Here is a 21,755-nt window from a genome sequence, read left to right on the forward strand (position 1 = left end):
ACTACCAAACTTCACTCTTAATTTTGTGAATCGAGATGTGAAGAGTTTCGTGCACGATGTGATTAGATGACAGAATTCGATACCATCATATCGATTAGAATGAAACACATCTTAGAATCAATCACAAAATTTATAATCTTAAAAGTAATTCCAAAATCGACGTTGTCAAATTACATATCATGAATCATTTGGAAAGTATAAAATAAGACAAGAACTCCCTCACCGCTACGAGACACATATATGAAATTCCATTAATTTTAGCTAAGATAAAAACACCATATTCATCACAAAAACAACTACGGTTTGAGTAAATAATAAGATGAAAAAGGGGTTGAACTTTACCCTACTCGATTGAGTGAACAACAAAAACCTTAAAGAAAACTACGCGGTTGAGTGAAAAATTTGTCCAAACAAATTCAACCAAGCGAGCTACAGTATAGCAACACACGTGACCATACTAAACCCCCAAAACCCTTTGTTCCTTCTTCCCTCTACCCTACCTCATTTCACAGTTGCCACACAAAAATGGCATCAAAGAAACCATGGAGAATAATCCCAAGACCACTTCTCGAAACAGTCCTCAACAACCACGCTCAACACCACCGTGTCCATCAACCACTCATCCTCCACGGTCCACGTGGCGTCGGAAAAACCACCTTCATTCTCGAACGCGTACTCAACGACTGGAACAAAGGCCCACACTTCACCAGTTACGTCGATTTCGCCCAACTAGCCCAGCCCAGCATATCAAGCCCATGGGCTTCATGGTCCAACTTCCCTCCTCCATCTCTCTCCGATTGCCGCAACAATCTCAACCAATGCCTCGAATCCATGGCGGAGAAAGCACTCCAATTAGGATCCCTTACTTCTCGTCAGATCTTCAATTCGCTTAATAAATGGCACGGTTTAACCACCGCGCTACGTCGCGTGTTGAATGATACTGTTTCTAAAGGCTCTACGGCTGTGCTGTGGGACCGGGCGGTGTTGGCTATGACGAAGGAATGTAGTGGTGATGAGATTGATAGGGTTTTGGGATTTGGGAAAAAGGTGAAGAGTGTTATGTCTGTTGAAGAGAGTTTGTATTTTAAGGAATCTGTAGTTGCGTTGAAGCTTGCGAAAAGAGTTATTGAAATTCAGCAAGGGTTTAAGGGGAATGCTATTGCGAATATGAATCGGACTGGAACTTTTTCGAGGACTCTTACGCATTCTTCCACTGATTGGCCTTTTTTGTTGTTGGATATGTTGTCTCAGGCTGCTGAAATTGATCATTTTCAGGTACTTTTACAGTGAATTGCCAATACTGTGAAGATTAGGTAGTGCTTATTGCATAAGTGCTTATCATATGAGTTTTTATGTATAAGCTATTTCTATAACAAAAGAGAAAATAAAGTTAGATTCTTTTTGCTTAAGCTGAAAAAACAACTTATTGACATGTCATAAGCTATTTTCGTAAGTACTCTCAATCGCTTGTGCCAGTAGATAAGTTCAAATAAGTCGATTCAAACTGGTCCATAAGCTATAAATTATCTAGAATGGCTTATGAAAATAAGATGAAAACAACTAATGAACATGTCATAAGCAGTTTCCTTAAGCTCTCCCAAGTGTTTCACAAGTGCTCATGTCAATAGATAAACTCAAATATGCCAACCCATACAAGCTCTTAGTTTTGTGAAACAACTTGGATTGCATATTTTTTGTATTGTGTGTTGTGGTAATTCAAAATGATGATGTATGGGAGTTGCTTGCAGCCGAAGCTGGTAATTAACAATATTGAAGTTCTAAAGCATGCTACGGAAAATGATGAGTTTTCTGTCAGTGGACCACTCTATCATGATAGCTTGATATGGAGAATAATGGCTTTGGGTGCTAATGAGCGGTGCCTTCCTGTTATCCTCGTTACATCTGATAGGTTGTTTTCTTCATTTCCTTCCACAACTATATATTTTACTATGTAAAGTTCTTCTTAAGCTGCCGTTGGAATGAAATTCAATTTATTTAGCACTACAACATCACAGTTTATGTTTATTGAGCTTATTTGTTTACGATGAAATGGTTCATAATTCGTTTATGCATTACTTGCATTTGGCTCGTGAAGTGAGGGCTTGTAATATGATGAGCTTAGAGCCTTGGATGGATTGTGAAGTATTCATTGATTTTACTCTGAAAATTGTTGGGAGCGTATAGAAGTTTTGAATCTTGTTGTCACTGTCAACTTTTTATAGTTTCTTATTCTTAGGAAAGTGGACAGCTCTTTTTTCACATACATTTAAATTTTTAAATTTATACGAATGTAATACGGGGGTAAGCTATTCAAATCAAAGCAAAGTGCACAACTAAATATCAGGACCAGAATAAGTAAAATAGTTTCTTGCATTTTTTCTGTAGCAGTTCATGACTTTTGCAGGAAACATATTTTACGACGATGACAAGTAGTCAACTATTTTTTCAACAGTACTGCAGTATATCAATCCTTTTCCTGTACACTTGAGTTGGTTATTTGCATGTACATATGTCCATGTGATCTACATTCAACATACTTGGTCCTTTGCTTTTTATGGTCTTATTATGCCGCAGGTCTTTGGGTATTTTTGGTGTTTTTATCTATTTTATTATATCTTATATATTCCCTCTCACTCCGTTTTTTGTGGAAATTTTTAATTATTAGGCAACATATTCAGTAATTTGAATATTTGGTGGAGCCCTTTCTACAAATTCTGACATCCCTCTATTTTCTCCAGTTATTATTCATATGAAGCTTTCTCGGATTTTGGACATATGGATGTTTTCATCTCACGTGAGGTACTTGAATAACTAACATCGTCATCCCTTCCCCCTCCCCCCACACCCCCCATGCTCACGTCCACAAATGGATCGTGATATTTTATGTGCAAATTGGGGTTAGAAACATGAAATGACATAGTCTTATACTCTTATATGCGGTCTTCCTTATTAATCCACAACTGTTTTGTTTAGAATCTCCCTCTGCTTCCCTCCAGATGGAGGAACAAATTGAGTCAATTACACTTTACCTTCTAAACTCGGGTCTCCTAGGGTTGGGAGGGGGAAAAGTTAGAAAATGTATGTCAGTGTCGTCCCTGCATTCAGAAGGGTTAACTGATGTTTGACCAGGTTTTCCAGAGAGATAGCAGCCTGACATTTCTAAAATCTCATAATGGCAATAAACGTCATTTTATAGCATTGGTATTTTTATTAGTCAGTGAAAGATGATAAGCAACATTGCTTATCCATCTTATAAAGGACTGCACTCTGTAAACACTTGGTTCATATATCCATTTTCCACATATATTCCTGTATTTTCAGGGTATCAATATGGCTGTAGCAAGTCACAAAATTAAACCTGACAGAAATCTCCAACTCTATTTGGGGTTCTAGGTAAGGTTTAGACCCGTTGTGTGGGTCTACAATAAGCAGCTTCACCTTGCATTTTGCACGAGGCCAAATTCAGGACATGTACTTGTGAGTTGTGACCCCGTGGCCATGTGGCAACAACTCCAACTATCATGAGATGGCTTGTTTCCTAGTAACCATCCAGTCACTATTATAAGCAAAAAACCGCTTTTTAGGTTAATTGAATAAGTGATATATCTGACTCCTATATATCAATTATTCAGTTAACCTAAAAAGTGTTTTTTTTGCTTATAATAGTGACCGGAGGGTGTAGAGGTGAAATGAAAGATATTTCCCTATAAAGAGTAACATTATTTAACCAAAATAGTTAATTTTTTGAATTTGGTTTGATAAGGTTTCTCTTTCCTTTTTATATTTTTCTTCTATTTTTTTATTCTTCATTCCACATGTTTCTACTCTAGTGAGGGGTGTTTAGGTAAGCCACTTAATTAAGACTTGTTGAATAAGCGCATATCAAATAAATGAATGTGTATAAGCTATTTCTATAATCAAAGAGAGAGTGTGGTCAAACTAATATATGTATAAGTTGTAAGCTGTTCTCATAAGTTACCAGGGGAGCTTAGTGATGAAAACATGTTATGGATATTTCATAAGCTCTATTATACACTTAACATGTTATGGTCAAACTAATATATGTATAAGTTGTAAGCTGTTTTCATAAGTTACCAGGGGAGCTTAGTGATGAAAACATGTTATGGACATTTCATAAGTTCTTTTATACACTTAATAAGTGATTATTCATGAGATAAGCCCAAATAAGATCTACCAAATACACCTTGAATACACAATACATAGTAAGAAGAAGGGGAATCCAAAAATCCTGGAACTTAAGATGCAATCCTTTGATTTTGCAAGCAACTCCATCACTGTACCCTCTCTGATTGGCAAAATTTGCTTGACTAGTGAGGGGTGGGGAACAAAAGTATGACACAATCCATTTTATAGTTTCATTGATAAGCTCATTATTTGGAATCCATTTAAGACCCGTAACAATATAGGATAATCTCATCATTTTCATCAAACACAAATGCAGTAACTAAATAGTCTGTGTAAGAGGTACTCTTGCTGAAATTGTAATGAATATGCATGTTGGGGGAGATTACAAAGCTCACAAAAGGTGATTATCCATTTCTGATTCACCGTGAGTGTTGTTCAATCCCACCGTTTAGTACTCTTTTAGGAAATACGCAAAACATATTATACTCAGTTTGAAGAACAGTGCAACCATTAAATGTTAGTATGATAACAAGGCAAATGCTTCCATTCTCTTATTTGATCTGTGGCCATGTTTGCTTTGTCCTTGACAATTATACTTTTTTGGCAACTCCGTAATTGAGATGCGTGTCTGTCTAATACCTTTCTCATTTGTTATTGGGTTTAGTTTATGTTAATCATTCAGCAATTTTTGGCTGGCAGGCCTTTGGGTGGACTCCACAAGAAGCTCAAATGCACATGGTCACCGACTATTTTAGTCATTCAGAAGTATGGATATTGTCCTGAAACTATTTTAGTTCCTCGCAATTTCTACTTTTTTTTTTAACTACTAGCCCTTAAATTCCAGTGGAAAGTGATTGCTGAGGTACTTGGGCCAAACCCTCGACATCTATTTGAGCTTTATGCACTTAAACAAAACAATCATCTCCACACGTAAGATTTATTTATTTTGGATTCTTTATTATTCAACTCATCTATTTTGTTGTCTAAGCAATAATACACTTTTGAGCATCGAATGCAAGATTTTTGCATTATCGTTGGGGTTGTACAATCTTTATCAATTTATTGATGTTGTATTTCTTACTGGCTGATGCTTTTATCTAACTGCAGGACAGCAGCAGACAGAGCTAGTACATTCGAGGACATTGTTGATGCTTATCTAGCATATTTGCAGGTAAGTTTTGAACTGAGTCTTTCATTCTGCATCCTATCATTGTTTTCAAACTATAATTGAGGGCATCAATTGATTTTTGGAGAACTAGCATCTTTGACCCCGGCATTGTACAAAAGTATAATTATAAAAATATGGTTGGATGATAATATTGGAAGAAAAATTGACCCAAAAAATGCAACATGTCAATATCCAGTTAGCAAAATAATTAAAAATGATGTCAGTATATGCAAACTTCGCTTTATGCAACTTTTGTTATTTTGAATTCGTAGTTTCATTTACATGTTATGCTAGGCTCAGTGATACACTTGGCCACTCATTATAAGTCAGGATCATTCCACTTCATTTAGTAAGTTGCTGCTTTCCAAAAATTAACCCACATATGATCTTTACATAACCCGATAAAAAATAAAATTCAATGCAGCTATATAAGTAAAAATAGAAAATAACAGCAACCCAAATTTGAGTATATAAAATGTCAATAGGTGGTTGCCATTCAATTTTCACCCAATTATTTGAACATATGATCAACACGACAGATATGGGGGGCAATTCTACACAATGAGCATTATTATATATAACACCCTATTGTCCAAAGTTGCAAATCTCCTTTATTTATTACGGTATTCCTCTCAATTATTGGAGTATCCTTCAGCTGAAACTACAATATGGACATATTTTTGGGGAAGTCTTAAGATTAAGTAAATTGCTAACCCCACCTTGTTGGATAAGGCTTTCTTTTTGTTTGTCTTGAGAATAAGCAATTGTCTCAGGCAGCATGACAAAAGTAGTCATACATTTTTTAATCACTTCTAATTTTTCTCCTCAGGTGCTCAAAAGCTCCTATTCCGCAATACCCTGATACATGGAGAACTTAATGTTTAAACACACAACTACACAAAGAATAAATAGAAGTACTTTATGGAAGTTTTTAAATCTAAATCTAAAATTTTTGCCGTAGAAGATTGTAAAGTTAAAAACCACAAGCACACATCAAATTTCTTTTAAATGATTTCTGTATATTAGTGGCATCCAACCCTGTAGTCCCATGAATTAGCTAATTCAAAGGATAAAAAACAGGGAGATTTTTATTCCATCGTCTCTCTCTTGTAGAGGGAAGATTTGTTATTTCTGTTGTAATTTTTCACAACCGTAGGGAAGATGTGTTCAATTCTTTTGGTTAAATTATCTTCGTAATATTCTTCTCACTTCTGCATGTGTGATTAATGGTGCGTAGCATTATCCAACTTCGTTTAGATTTCTGTCGTGAATCCTGCAATGGATAGAGCATCGGAGATCTTGCAAAAATTTGCAATTGATGTACGCAATGGAAAGGTTTCAGATGACAAATTACGTTTTGGTGCACCTTGGAGGCATCCACCGAAGGTTGATGACCCTAAATTGTGCATAGAATGGGCAAAGCTTCAGTTGATGGATTTTGTTAAATCTCTTATCAATGCAGAATTTGGGGTAAATGTGCTTATCTTTTTTCACTTTATAATTTTTCCTTGTGGGCAACAGTTCTATTGGAAAACAGAAGCTACTGGAGCCTGAAAAAATATGATATGTAAACAAAATTAACAAATGCAAGCTCATATCCATGGATATGATAGTGCAAAATTATAGGACGATGTCCCTGCTTTTCTGAGTTTTTATTGTTGATGAAGCTTTTTAAGCCCCTCCTGGCCTAAGTCACCAGATGTCTCTTCAAAACTCGGCTAGCCTCTCATTCCCTTCCACCTCCTCATTTTTAACTTTTTTGTTATTCTATCTCTTCATTTATTGAATTTCCCTACCACACGTACAGTCTATTGCACTCCCTGTCCAACACTTCTTTACTCATCACAACAGCAGTTCTCCTCCTTTCATTCACCAGAAGCGGCTGATTTCCATTCTCTTCTTTCTCCTCTGGAATAAACATAATAAAAGGCCCATCACCCCCACCCCCACCCAAATGTGGTCCATAGGTGTTCTTTTTAGTGAAGAGCGTGTAAGAAGCATGGGGAATGAAGGGAATATGATGGAGAGAACTGGACCAAATGGGACATTGAATTTGTGAGGCAGTTCTGTGAGGTTTAGGCCTTCGGAAGAGTACCAAGCTTACTTCTCTGAGTCTATCTCTACTTTTCATCTTTTAATTCTTCCCGTTTTCTGTTACTTTTATAAAAGTCTTGTTCTATACATTTCCCTTGTAATTCCAGTTTAAATTCCAGCATCTATCAAAATACTTTTGTTTTTGGTAATTTTATTCGGAATATTTACTTTTTCACACACTATTTTATAGCACTGAGGGTTGCATTACTTGTTTACTTACTGACCATTTTAAGTTGTGCTTGGATTGTAATCTCTTTGCTATCACTGACAATTATCATAACCTTCATGTCAGGTCAATTATCGAATTGATTATAGTGAAGAAATATTTGACGATCCTTCTGCTCTTGCATTACTGCAGGTATATCATTCTTTTCTAAATTCTTTTCTAAAAAACCCAGTGACCCTTTAGGATATATCCCTTGCCACTTAATGTATTATAGCAACTAGGTCATTTGGTATGAAATTTTAAGATGTTTAATAGTTAACAGTTACATTTGCAATCAAGTCTTTCAATAAGTTTATTTATTTCACTTTTCTTCTTGAAATGTTTTTCTGGTGCTGGTAAAATTAGCGAATTTCATTACTGGTCACTGTTAAATATGATTTTCAGTTTCAATCTCTTAAATATAAGAAATCACCACTTTTGGTCTGTACCATCAATGGTGTCCCAATACATATCTATCCCTTTTGTTTATTATGGTTGGTCTTTCATTTAAATTCATTACATTTAAACATTATAAGTGAATCAATGATGTTTTACTGCATAACTTCAAAAAAATAGAAACTCGACACGACACATGCCTTAGGCGGAGTCAGCTAAATGTATCAAATGATAGCTTCAGTAAATTTGGAAACCAAACTCATTTTATTTTACTATTTGGTAGTTAACAGCAACTGCAAAAAAAAAAAAAAAAGGCATTTCCTAGTGGGACTAGCTTTTAATGTTTAGTAGTACAAAGGCTTTGCATTGCTTTAACTATGCTGGTATACTATAATGTATCGACACCACGACCCTTCATACACTGTATATAGAATCTTTCCTTTCTTTAACCTATTAGTGGTCTATGGCAGGTGGGGCTGCTTTATGCTCAACGGGATCCACCCTTCTTTCGTCCCATATCTAGAGGAATTCAGAGGTGTCTCGTAAGATGGTAAGTGGTATTTTTTTTTTCTTTCGGTGTGCTTATACTAAGATGAGAGCATTATAAGTTTTATAACAGTTATCTAAACTAATATTTGGTTGCAGGCTTGTCCAGCAGCGGATGGAGCTCAGTTTCCCCCAGTTGATTCGATTTCAGTGGCACAGAATAATACGGGGGCGTTTTTATCGCCATTTGATGGTACAAGTAGACAGCAAGTATTAGGTAGAGCATCACAATAGGTATAATGCTTGATACTTAACATTATTTTTTCTGGTTATTGAAACTAATGTTGCATCATTAATTATTGATCCTTGACAAGAGTTAATCGATACATGAGATAAAATGTTTATTGTTTTAGGCAGTGATTGCACTGCTGTTGCATTCGTAGAGCTTAAGAGATGTTTCAATAACTATCAAACTTGGTATGTAGAGAGGTGTAGAAAGTGTGGAATTTAAAGGAAGTCTGTTAGGTGGATTTTGGACACAACTATACATGCATGTATTCAATATCCTTGTTAATGATTTTTTTTTTTGAATGGAAAATGTTACCTGTTTTCTCTGTGTGCATAGATCCTGTATATTATTTGATTTTTCCCGTTTTTATTTCTGAGTTTAAGAGAATGATTTGAGTGAAAAGATTCAAATTTCTTAGCTATGGTTTCATATTCAGGTTTACCTTGGAAATTGACAGAGTGAAGCAAGCCTTCTACTGATTCCATGGAAAGGTGTGTAAGTATATTAAATACGGTCAATTTACTGTATGAATTGGAGATTGAAGAATGTGATTACCATGTGTTGTTTGTGTTATATCGTATACATATTTCGTTGCAGATCTTTGGTTAAATTGTTTTAGGCGTAGGCTGTTTTTTCCTTATATTCAAGATGAAATGAATTTAAAATGGCACATTGCATAGTGCTCGGTGTAAATCCCTGCAACTTATAGATTGTTCTGGTACAGTTTTCTAAGTTTCTGCCCTTCCTTTTTTACAGCCTGCAGATGCGTGCTAACTGTTCCCTAGGCATTAATTCACAAACGTGAGGTTTTTTGTCCGTATCTTAAATGTATAAGGTTCTTTCATTGTTCATCCGTGCATAGCAAATATTGTTGAGTTCTTGGTTGTGATGTCTACTTTTCTTTTATGAAGTAGGTTATGTTGCGTTTGCAAATCTATCTCCTGTTTGTGCTATGACTTTAGACTTATACAGTTCAAACTTCAAATATTTCATCCTTAGAAAATTTATTTCTATTATCAGTTTCTCCGATGTTTCTGAGTGCTTCTATGGCATGCTTATTCTGATCTAGGTTATGTGCCTAATTTTCAGGGAATAATGGGTCCAAATTTGTGCTTCAACGGTCAAGAATTTTTTGGTGCATTGAATTAATTTTTTATGATACGAGGCTACAATACCACTATGCTTTTGAAGTAGAAAATGTCATGGACCCAGCAATTCAGATCGACGGATTTCTGTGTTCCTGTTCCTAATCTGAAGTGTAACGAAATATTAAGCAACACTGTCGTGTACAAGTTAAAAGCATATTTCTCACGAATCATTGTAAGTTCGTGGGTTTCAAAATAGGTTTATTTATAAAAAAAAAAAAAGAGTTCTCTATATACAGTAAAAATATGTTGATGTGGATATTGAAAACCAGATAGAACGGTTTACAAGTTGTACAGAGAGCTGGCCAGCTTAGATATCGTTTTTTCGATTAGCACATATATTGCTTAACAGTAATCATGATGCTTTCTGTTGAATAAATAAGATACCATTTTGGATCTGGGTGCAACTTAGATACTGATTAGCTCCTAATTTGCACCTTGATTGATTGTAAACTTTGCTATAAGTTCTATACCAGTTTGCAGATTATACAGAAATTCCACTGTTTATCAGATTCAAAGTCATACATCCTGATGTCGGAAAGTTCTCCAAGACTGCTTCTATTGACTATGTACTCCCTAATGATCGTCTAAAACAAATTTGTGGAGTGTTGTCTTGGATGAAATGCTCTGAAAGAATAAAGTTATGTATTGACAACCAGAAGATCCGGTGTTAGACTCGCTGTAGACTTGTACGAGTCTATGGTAAATCAAAATTGACTTTTTTTTTTGAAAGAAAATCAAAATTGACTTTAAAAAATATGCAGGTGAGACGTAAAGAACATATATATTTATAATAGAACACCAATTAACATAAAAATTAAATTTCAAACTCCATAACAAAAAAAAAAAAAAAACCATATTAAAGCAAGCAAAGTAGAAAAGTACGTAGATAAGATCTTAATTCCTTCCTAATTGGCTGCTATATGTATATCAAAAATCATAAATATGATTCCTTAAAAAAAAATAAAAAATGATAATGGCTTTAAACAATCAAAGCTCCTGTGAACTCTTGTTCATCGCCAAAATCACCATCATCGTCATTATCGTCTTCATCTTCACCGACGTCCTAACCATCATCATTAAACTCAATCCTAGATAAAACACCTTATTTATCATTATCGAAACCTATCTTTGATTATTTTTATATGCACCTAATTCAACATTGTCTGCACAACCACTTTGCACATCATTATTAGCAACATCAGTTTTCACAATATGTTGATGCACAACAAGAGAACATTGTCAATGATGGAAGAAGAAAATGTCATTGACGAAGGTGAATGTGACTTGAATTCTTCTATCTTCATAGAGAGTTTTATTTCTAAATTGAGAGTGAGATCGAAAAAGAAAAGAGGATTTTAGTTTTTTTTTTTCTATCAATTTTTGCTTAGTTTGAGCTTTTTTGGTTTTACTTTTTCAATTTTTTTTTTCAAAAAAACTCATAGACTCATCTCATGAACTCGTCATGGACTTGCCAGTTGATGCAAGTTTGTACGAGTCTACCGATCTACCACAAAAAAAAAAAAAAAAAAAACTATGCAAGATTCCAATAGTTTTTATTTTCAAAACTCATAAACTCGTACGAATCTACTCGCGAGTTTGACAACCATGATTGATATGGTATTGTGATAATAAAGTTGTTCTTAGCTTCAGTAAAAAAAACAAAGATGCTACTATAAGAGATCGTTATTGTTTGAAATAGTTGTGTAAACCTTCAAATTGTTTCTATATAGTTAGGTGGATGTGGTTATCGAGCGTATGATGTGGTTAAGGTCGATTTAGAGGTGCCCTCAAAAAAATAAAGTCAACATAGAGGCTCATGAATTTCTGTCAATGCTTGTCGGATTAGATCAACGAGTTACACATTTTGTGGATCTACAGTCTTTATCACCATTGCATGAAATATTATGTGATCTCACTTTTTGTCCACGATCATTCATAGAATCAAAGTCATCTTGATTATGTGTACTATATCTACCATAAACTTTGGTGGACATTAACTTAAATGCAAAAAGCATTGCATGAATGCCTCCTTCTGACTGCTGGCATTGAATATGTCATTGCTTATGTCTGAGTTCTGACTATTTTAGAAAACTTTTATTGATTTAAATAATCTTCTTTGTATTCGATTTCATCTTGTTTTGTTCCTTGCTCAATATTTGCTATTTCAAAACAGAGAGAGGAGGTAACACCTTTACCGATCGACAACACACCATGATGATGACAATTAACAACGCTGTGAACCATATATTAAAAGAGTTATGTCCATTACTACAATTTACAAATTACACATGTTTAGTGTGTCTCTCTTCCATAAGAGAAACGACATTAGACTCATTTTTCTAATTTGTATACTGCTTTAATGGAATTAATTATTAGAATAAATGATAGTTTATGCTTTAGAGACACATATTAAAGAACTCATAATATAAATATATGTCAAAAGACGTCAATTTAACTTTTTAAAAATTAAGATATTATGTTTTCTAATGTAAATTTGTAATTTTTTTTTTATTCCTAAACATTTATTCTTATGACACAAGTTAATAAGACACTTAACATATATCCATATATTTTTTTGTTTTAATTAACGTATTGGTGGCAGCAAGTGAATCAAATATAGATTTAAAATCAATTTCAAATTGGACAACACATGTTTTGTCTCATATGATGACTTTGATAGCTTCCAGGAAGCCTATGGTTTCACCTTTCATAACCGTGGCAGAGGAGTAACAATAATATGATTTGCCAAGCATGAGTGATCCATAAGAGTCTTTAAAACACATATTGTATCCCATGATAGAGTTGTTGAAGGAGGTTGCGTCCACATTACATTTGATTGTTCCAACAAATGGTTTACTTTAAATATGAGAGGTATCCGCATTGCGCACCAGTAGTAACTTTGCGCTTTACATACAACTCCATTCATTAAGTGTATTATTTGCTTTTGGGATAATGAAACCCGATGAGTTATTTGTGGCTTCCCAAAGCTTAGAGTTACGATTTCTCCACAAGCTCCAAAGAACCATTGTTACCAAATATTGTTGTTGTGGCGCCAACCTATTCAACAAATCAAAATCATAGTAGAAAAGTTATATGTTGTTAGGAGCAGCTCTTGGACATTAACTTGTTCCCAACATTTGGCTGCCTTGGAGCAGACGAAGAAAACATGTGTTTGTGTTTTTCGCCAGGAGATCACAACAAATGCAAGATTCTTCACAAGTAATGCCTCGAGTGAGGAGGTTTACTCTAGTATGCAAGAATTGGTGAGAAAGGTGCCACATAAAGGAGAGTATCTTAGGAGGTATTCTCACGCTTCTAATAGTGTTCTAGCTCATATTATTGCGGATTGGGTCAACAACAAGCTTTTCATATCTGAACATCATATTTAACGGTACATGAACAATCCACGGTAGCTTTCCATATCCGAGCATTAGAACTTGAACAAGCAAAGAATGGAGTTGATAAAATGGCAATAACATCCATGCCATTAAAAAGGGATCGTAGTAAAGTGATGTTTCAAGAATTCAAGCCCGTATTCAACAAGGAGTTTGTCGTGATGGTTTGAGCGAATGAAGGTTACAGATCCACGACACACTCCATAAACTCCTCCAAATATAGCTTAGATTATGACAAAGGCTTGTATATAAGAAATTCCTCCTAAAAAAATATTTAACTTTAAGGAATCTAGTGAATAGAGAGGTGGGGTTAGATAAGAGTTTTCACCCTTGCTTGCTGAACATGGATAAATTAAGTTCACATATTTTCTTTAGAGAAAATTGTACCCACAAAAATAAAAAATTATATTATTTATTATGAATAAATAAACAAATTACATAATAGAATAGTACTACTATTTAACCGTTAGACAAATCACCATGAAAGAGTATTTAAATAGGTGATGGTGACTTGGGGGTGCAAAAGTGGGTTTTGGATAGCACGACACCTTGACTGTTTATTGTTATTGTCAAATGTCACCGGCCTCAATGATTGGATGGATGATGATATGATACTACAGTTTGCCGAAATTTTTAATTACCACGTTGCTGTTTTGTTTGGTTATAATCGACTGAACTGAGTTGAAGCACGTTTGCTTTATCCTTACAAATGCAGCTGCTGCTACCATAGAGAGTGTGGCTCATAAGTGTTGAGAGGATCGTGTGATGTGACTTAAATGATAGTTTTCTCTTCCATTCCGTCCAAAGTGATCAATTAGTAGTAGATACTTTTTTGTTAAGCAAACTCAATTACTAGATTTTGTATAATCCAAAAAAAAAATCAATTAAAGCATACACCAAAGTGGTCGGTATGCTACACGTGCAAAAAGACAATAAATAAATAAAATAAAAAGATGAGCAGAAGCCTTAAACAACTACTCTCTCCGATCTCAAAAGTAAACAACTTTTTACTTTTTAGGTTCATTCAATAAAAGATGTATGTGGTCTATAATAAGGACTACATACATCATTTATTGAATGATCTTAAAAATAAAAAATTGCTTACATTTGAGACCGGAAGGAGTACCCAATTATTTTGAGACAAAGAGAGTAATCAAGAGTGATAGAGTTTGTTTTAGAAGTCAAATAAATTATATAAGGGTCATACTAGCTTGTACCCTCAAGGCACATGTTAAGATTTCTACAAAAAAAAACGTATTTAATGAAAACAATTAAATTTTAATCTTTAGAGAAATAAATTGGCACTATTTCAATGCTTAATTTCTATTTTAATACCTTAACATATGCCCTAAGAGCACACGTTACTATGTTAGCATTTTCCATTATATATATTTTTTCTAATAAAGCATTTTCTATTATATAAAAGTGGTAAAATTTCCTTCAAAAATAAAAGTGTCGTTTATTTTTTTTTTAAATACAGTAATGAAAAATATAAGAGTTTAAATCTCGAATATTTTATTTCTCCATATTTAAAATGTGTGCTAATCTTGTTTATATTTTGTGTTAATATCTTGTGTGTGATAGCCCAACTGAATTTATGGCATTGACTTGAGACCTAAGAGTGTGATCCTCTTTAAGATCTCAAGTTCGATACTCATCAATGCTAATTTAAATGAACTAATTTAACTTCTTAAAAAAAAATTGTGCGTGATTTCGCAATCATGAAATAATTACGGAGTATTGATATAATTTTAATTAGATAACACAATTAAAAAAATTAATTCTATATTAAAAAGTGAAAAATAACAATTTCTTCGATTTTTTATTAAATAACGAGTTTTTTTTTTTTTAAAGATTATTAAATAACGAGTTGATAACTAGATTGTCAATAACTCTAAATTAATCATATAAGCAATATTTTATCGGTTTGATTTTGCGTAGATACCGTGAAGCGTGAATCATGTGCTGAAGTTGTCATTATCTCGTTTTGACAAACAGTGCAGTGGTGGATGGCTCTTATTTTCGTCACATCTATTGCAATAAAAAAAAACTTCAGTCAAAACAAATAAATAAATACAATTATAATCCTCCTTAAAAAAATACAATTATAATCTTCTAGACTCAATTATATATATAAAAAAGTAAACACTTCATTTTCTTTGAGTTATTGTTGAAACTTGAAATAAACAAATACATGCATTTTTTTTAGAAAACTATTTTTAGATATTCTTTGTCTATTTTTATCAAAGAGACAAGGAAACGGTAATGATACATGTTAGATGTGATAGATAGAAATAAATAAATAGAAAATAAAATGTTTTAAGAGCGTACAAATATAAGAGTTTTGTTTTTGACAAAACATATAAATATAGAAGTTGTTTTTTTTTTTGTTTTTTATAATTTATGATTGAGTCTAAAAGTTGTTTTTTTTCCTTTTTAAGTTATTTTTTTGTTTTTGTTAAAACCGTTTATTTATTTCTTTATTTTGATTGTTTTTATAATTTATGATTGACTCTAGATTTTTTTTTTCTTTTTTAAGTCATTTTTTTGTTGAAACCATTTATTTATTTCTTTATTATGATATTGACTATCTCTCTTTTCATATATGGTCTTACTTCCTTTTTATTTTTGAAGGATATATGGTCTTACTTCCTATTGAATGAGAGATGGAAAGGAATGATAAAGAGAGTATGGACGCTCCAATTTATAAACTCTTATTTACTCCCTCCATCTTACAATATTAGTCGTTTAAAGTTTGTGCACGATTATTAAGAAAATTATTAATTGTGTTAATTTCAATAGTAAAATTAGTAACATTTATTAAAATATTCTTATTAATTGTAGTTAATGGAGTAATTAAGTTGGATGAAATTCAATAAATAAGGGTATAATAGTGGAAACAAATAATAAATATTGCATTGATATCGTAAAGTGACAATTATTTTGAGAAAAATAAAAATTGCAAAAGAGACAATAATTATAAGACGGAGGGAGTAACATTTAATTTTTTCTTCATTTTTTTTTAACATATCACCGATATATCACTTTTACCATATCACCCTCCCATTTCTTTTCTCTCAAGATATCAATAGCTTTTTCAGCGTCAATCAAATACTCCATCTACTTCAAAATGAGTGTCGTTTTAGCCAAAAAAATGTTTCAAAATGAATATCACTTTCAGTTTTCAATGCAATAATAACTTTTTCTTTTCAATTGCACCCTTCAATTAATATTATGTTATACTACTTCCAAAGTATTATTTTTCTTTGATGAAAAACAAACCAATAGTTGATTAGGATAATTTGGTAAAATTACTATGATATTTAACTACTTTATTTCATTCCTTAATATGCCTACATTTAGCTAAAGCGACACTCATTTTAAAACGGAAGGAGTATTTTTCTCAAGAGGAGTGGTATGTATGCACTCTTTTCAACATTTTTTTTGGCACCTATTCATTTATTGGATGAAATCTATATCATTCTCATTACTTTAGGTGAAATCTATTTTTAAAATATAAAATTCATTAATTTCATTTAATAAAAGGATTTGTGTTGTAGAGAGTGATATTTTTTTTTTACAAAATCAAAACAATATTAATTCATTCAAATTGATAGAGTACATTAGATACAAACATCGCTAAAAATGTAAAGGGTGAATCTGCTAACAAACTCACAGCACTCAAGTTAATAGCATACAAAATGGCTACAAATAATATGATAAAACCTAAATCGCCGAAATACTCATGCTTCCAGATCTGTAACGTTGACGTCCAAATCATTGCTTGAATTTGTAATTGATTGATGTAGATCTTTCAATAGGAACAGAACAAACACCGCGACAAGACGCGAAATCAAACGCCGCACAAGACGACGAACAACACAACGCCGCACTTAGACGACGAAATCACAAAAAACACAAAAGAAAAAACTTGATAGATGTGAAAATCACTTATTTAGATTGAAAGAAAAGGGGAAAAAAGATGTAGAGGGGTGAATATAGGTCAAAAAATGACCTAAAACCACTCATCCTCGATGAACGAAGGAGAAAGAAAGTTTAGAGAGAATATGAAGTTTCTCACACTAGAAAACTAGGGCCGGCTAAGAGAGTGATATTATCACTTTACTTTTTCTTAAATAATACTACTTCTGTCCCTTATTATAGAACTCTTCTTGACAAAACATGGATATTAAGAAAGTTGATTATTGTATTAAATTTATTGATAAATGATATATTTTTTTACATGTTTACCCTTCTAATATTTGAAATCAAAACTCATTATTTTCCTATATTAATTGCCCACTACTACTTGAATAATGCACCAAATTATTTTATGATTGCACCGAAAAAATAAAATCAACGTGAATGAATATTGGAAAAGTTTGGATTGAATGTAGACCAGTATTAGAAAGGCCATGGCACAAGAATTTGGAACCTGAATGAACATTCACCTTCTTTTTTTTAACTAAAATTTGAAATCACTTTTTTTTTCTTCTAAAATTTAAATTTTGAAGGCTCCAAAATTTAAAATTTTAGGAATTATTTTGCAAATTTCTGGGCCATTTTTTTTTAGGAACAAGGAGCATGAAACAGGTGTATATACATACATATAGAGATTAGGAGGCGCCATTTTGCAAAGCTCTTTGATTGACATTAGGAGTAAAACAAAATTATCTTTATAAAGGCAGCTTCAAAGAATGAAGAATGGTGCATGAATGAGATTTACTGGACTACTCTTTTTTTTTCATGAGCGAAAGTTCCCACGTTAAAATTTAATGTTGTTCTTTTATCAAAGAAAAAAAGAATTTATTGTTTTTCAAAGAAATATATAGAGTAAATGAGGGTAATTTTGTAAAGAAATCATTAATGTAGTTGATAATTGTAAAAGAGTTTTATAAAAAGAAATAATTATTTTTTTCAAAATGGTCATATAATAAGAGCTGGAGATAGTATAGATAAATTTGTTGACCTTGACTAAGTTTTTTTTGTTGACCTTGACTAATAGTTGAAAACAATAAATACATGCATACATTTTTGTTTTTATGATTGGGTCTGGAAGATTGTAATTGTATGTAATTTAGACTAAATTTTTATGGGTTTTTCTTCCCATAAAAAATGTTTAGCTCCTGGGCAATCTGTAGAATGTGTTTTCAAATGGCAGTGCCCTGGAACTGTGTAGTTAATAGAGGAGAGAAGTAAAAAAATTCAATTTTCAAGTAATATCACTCATGTGCATGTACAAGTTAGAAAAATCCAATTTTTATTTATACTTCATCCGTCTCATAATATTAGTCGTTATTAAAAAAATGATTGATAGTATTGATTTTAATGTTAAAATTGGTAGCATTTACTAAAATAACCTTATTAATTGTTGTTTGTGGAGTAATTAAGTTGGATGAAATTAAATAAATAAAATATAATATTAAAAAAAATAATAAATACGGGTATCGTTAAGTCAAAGTCAAATAATGGAGTATTAATTTATTTCAATAGGTATGTATGACGAAAGCAAGGTCCACCCACTAACTTTATTATTCATGTGTTTGCACTTTGCTCAGCATTTCGTAAGGATCATTTCATTTCCTGCACATATATATACACACCTGCTATATTGCTCTAAAACTCAACCTATATCCTCACAACTCAATTCTTAGCTATGTTGTTCTACTTCATTTTCTTTGCTATTATCTTCCTCTTCCTTCTCTTCAAGAGAATAATACTAACTCACAATCCCAAAAACCATATTTCATATTTCACCACTTCTACTCACACCCCTCCTTCATACCCCATCATAGGTTGCCTTATCTCATTCTACAAAAACAGCCACCGCCTTCTAGATTTCTACACTCACCTTCTCTCCCAATCTCCAACTCAAACAATCCTCATCAACCGCCTCGGCGCACGCCGAACCATCATAACCGCCAATCCTCTCAATGTTGAATACATCCTCAAAACCAATTTCACCAACTTCCCTAAAGGTAAACCCTTCACAGAAATTCTCAGTGACCTTTTAGGTTGCGGCATATTCAATGTAGATGGAAAGTTATGGTCAAAACAACGTAAAATAGGTAGCCATGAATTCACAACAAGGTCTCTCAAAGACTTTGTTGCAAAGACACTTGAAGATGAAGTTCAACAAAGACTTATTCCATTGCTTGAATTGGCTTCTGATGGAAACCATGTTATTGACATGCAAGATGTTTTGAGGAGACTCACATTTGAAATTGTGTGTAAAGTTTCACTTGGCTATGATCCTTGTTGTTTGGATTTATCTAAACCTTTGCCACCACTTTTGTCGGCGTTCGACAAAGCTTCCGAGATAAGTGCAATACGCTCGCATTCACCGATTCATTTGATTTGGAAGATCAAGAGGGTGCTTAATTTAGGGTCTGAGAAATTGCTTAAAGAAGCTGTTAAACTCGTTCACGAATCAGTGAACGAAATAATAAGGAAGAAGAAAAAAGAAATTAGTGAAAGAAATAATGTTAGTGGGAGTGATTTGTTGACAAAGTTGTTGGAAGGAGGGCATGATGAAATCATGGTGAGAGATATGGTTATTAGTTTTATCATGGCAGGGAGAGACACGACGTCGGCGGCAATGACATGGCTTCTTTGGTTATTGTCAAAGAATCCAAGCCAAGAGGATTTGATAGTAAAAGGAGTGAAGGAAGTTCTTGGAGGAAAAAACAAAGATGATGAGTTTGAGTTGATGAGATCTTTTGATTATGAAGGTTTGAAAGAGATGAAGTATTTGAAAGCTTGTTTGTGCGAATCGATGAGGTTGTATCCACCGGTGGCGTGGGATTCGAAGCATGCTGCCAACAATGATGTGTTGCCGGATGGAACTAGGGTTGGGAAAGGTGATAGGGTGACTTATTTTCCTTATGGGATGGGGAGGATGGAGGCCTTATGGGGTAAAGATTGGAATGAGTTTAAACCAGAGCGGTGGTTTGAAGAACCGATCGAAGAAGGAGGTAATAATAACGAGGGGGTTTTGAAATATGTGAGCCCTTACAAGTTTTCGGTTTTTCAGGCCGGTCCAAGAGTTTGTCTTGGGAAAGACATGGCTTTTATTCAAATGGAATACGTTGTGGCTTCAATTTTGAACCAATTTGAAATTAGGCCCGTATCGATTGACCAACCGGTTTTTGTTCCCTTTCTTACGGCTTATATGGATGGTGGGTTCAACGTGAGGGTCCACAAAAGAGTTCAAAATGGAACGTATGGCCGCAAAATGGGAGCATAGAATGGTGCTAGACATGCTCTGCCAACATGCGCTTACTTCTCTTTTAATCTCTTTTATGTATTTTTCTCATCCTAATATTTATTTCCTTCTCTTTTTCAACATATAATGTATTTTCATAAAGATTAATAATGTACTGTATTCAAATATTTCTAAGTTATATGATGAGTTTAAAACAACTTGGTTAAATTTTGTGTTGACATTATACCACGTTATCTTGCTAAGCAATGTCTGTTAAGAAACAAACAAAAATTGACCAAAAGGAAATGCACGTAGGTGGTTTTGCGATTGTTATTGTCAAATGTCACCGGCTGCAATGATTGGATAATAACAATCGCCGAAATTTTACATTACCGGTTAGTACCACGTTGCTGTTCTTCTTTTTTTAATTGAAGCACGTGTTGTCTTTTTTTGTATTGCTTTTGGATATGGACTGAACTGAATTGAAGCATGTTTTCTTTATTATTAATTGTATAGCTGTTTTCTTTTCTTAACATACTGCTCTACAAGACTGCAACCCACGAAGTAGCTAACAAGTGTTGGGGAATTCCGGCAAAATGACTGAAATGTTAGTTTTCTCTTCCATTACAACCCATGCAAGACCAACATTTCAGTCTTCTTGAAACCAATTTTGTCAAAGAGAAAGGGTTAAGGAACACAAATATATATAGACACTCACACCGTGTTTTTATGGTTTTTTCTAGATTACCCTCTCTTGTTTAGAGGGTATTTACCTTTTCAACATATCAACCAATCAAAATGCAATATAGAAATGTAATATTAAAGGTCAAATAAATGAGTCAAATTTTATTTTATTTTTTAAATAAAAAAATCAATTTTAATCCTAAGGTAACTTTTAATTTTTATTTAATTATATTTAGGTATACAATCTTAATTAATTTAATTCTCTCAAAAAAAAATCTTAATTAATTTAAGCTTGAAACACTTGAAATTTCACATCAAATTCATCCCATCATTCATATACGTTCATAAATTTTGTTCCATTCAAAAACCTAGAACACACATAACCTGCAATTTCTTCTTCATCTTCTTCCCATGTTGATTGTTCAATTGTTCTCGTTTCCAATTATCGTGAGAATCGCTGCCGCCCGTTTGATTTCAGACATCGTGAGAATCGCCGTTGTTTCCAAAATCACATCAGGTATCGTGACTTATCTTTCTTAT

General features: G+C 33.3%; 2 protein-coding genes across 4 annotated transcripts; both read left to right on the forward strand.

The window, feature by feature from the left end:
* Positions 1-403: 403 nt before the first annotated feature.
* LOC11442205 (uncharacterized) lies at positions 404-10,424 on the forward strand. 3 transcript variants are annotated; one of them, XM_024780161.2, is made up of 13 exons: positions 404-1,275; positions 1,749-1,909; positions 2,739-2,799; positions 4,846-4,911; positions 4,991-5,076; positions 5,254-5,317; positions 6,572-6,784; positions 7,701-7,766; positions 8,480-8,559; positions 8,655-8,789; positions 9,221-9,275; positions 9,541-9,612; positions 9,874-10,424. In XM_024780161.2, the coding sequence occupies exons 1-10, from the start codon at positions 526-528 to the stop codon at positions 8,770-8,772; spliced, it is 1,665 nt and encodes a 554-aa protein (XP_024635929.1). In that variant the 5' UTR covers positions 404-525; the 3' UTR covers positions 8,773-8,789; positions 9,221-9,275; positions 9,541-9,612; positions 9,874-10,424. The 3 variants fall into 3 exon arrangements, with proteins under 3 accessions (XP_024635929.1, XP_024635927.1, XP_003601424.1); XM_024780159.2 differs by having other exon boundaries at positions 9,541-9,585; XM_003601376.3 differs by lacking the exon at positions 9,541-9,612.
* An 8,479-nt stretch (positions 10,425-18,903) lies between these two features.
* LOC11443027 (cytochrome P450 94B3) lies at positions 18,904-20,759 on the forward strand. Its single transcript, XM_003601379.4, has one exon. The coding sequence runs from the start codon at positions 18,984-18,986 to the stop codon at positions 20,571-20,573; it is 1,590 nt and encodes a 529-aa protein (XP_003601427.1). The 5' UTR covers positions 18,904-18,983; the 3' UTR covers positions 20,574-20,759.
* Positions 20,760-21,755: the final 996 nt, after the last annotated feature.

This window comes from Medicago truncatula, chromosome 3 (genome assembly GCF_003473485.1).
Source record: "Medicago truncatula cultivar Jemalong A17 chromosome 3, MtrunA17r5.0-ANR, whole genome shotgun sequence".
NCBI lineage: Eukaryota > Viridiplantae > Streptophyta > Magnoliopsida > Fabales > Fabaceae > Medicago > Medicago truncatula.

Excerpts from the sequence above, each read along its gene's own strand:
- LOC11442205 (XM_024780161.2), top strand. The coding sequence starts at position 526 with ATGGCATCAAAGAAACCATGGAGAATAATCCCAAGACCACTTCTCGAA. Across the intron at positions 1,910-2,738 it reads ATCCTCGTTACATCTGATAG|TTATTATTCATATGAAGCTT; the intron begins GTTGTTTTCTTC and ends TATTTTCTCCAG. Across the intron at positions 5,077-5,253 it reads CAAAACAATCATCTCCACAC|GACAGCAGCAGACAGAGCTA; the intron begins GTAAGATTTATT and ends ATCTAACTGCAG.
- LOC11443027 (XM_003601379.4), top strand. The coding sequence starts at position 18,984 with ATGTTGTTCTACTTCATTTTCTTTGCTATTATCTTCCTCTTCCTTCTC.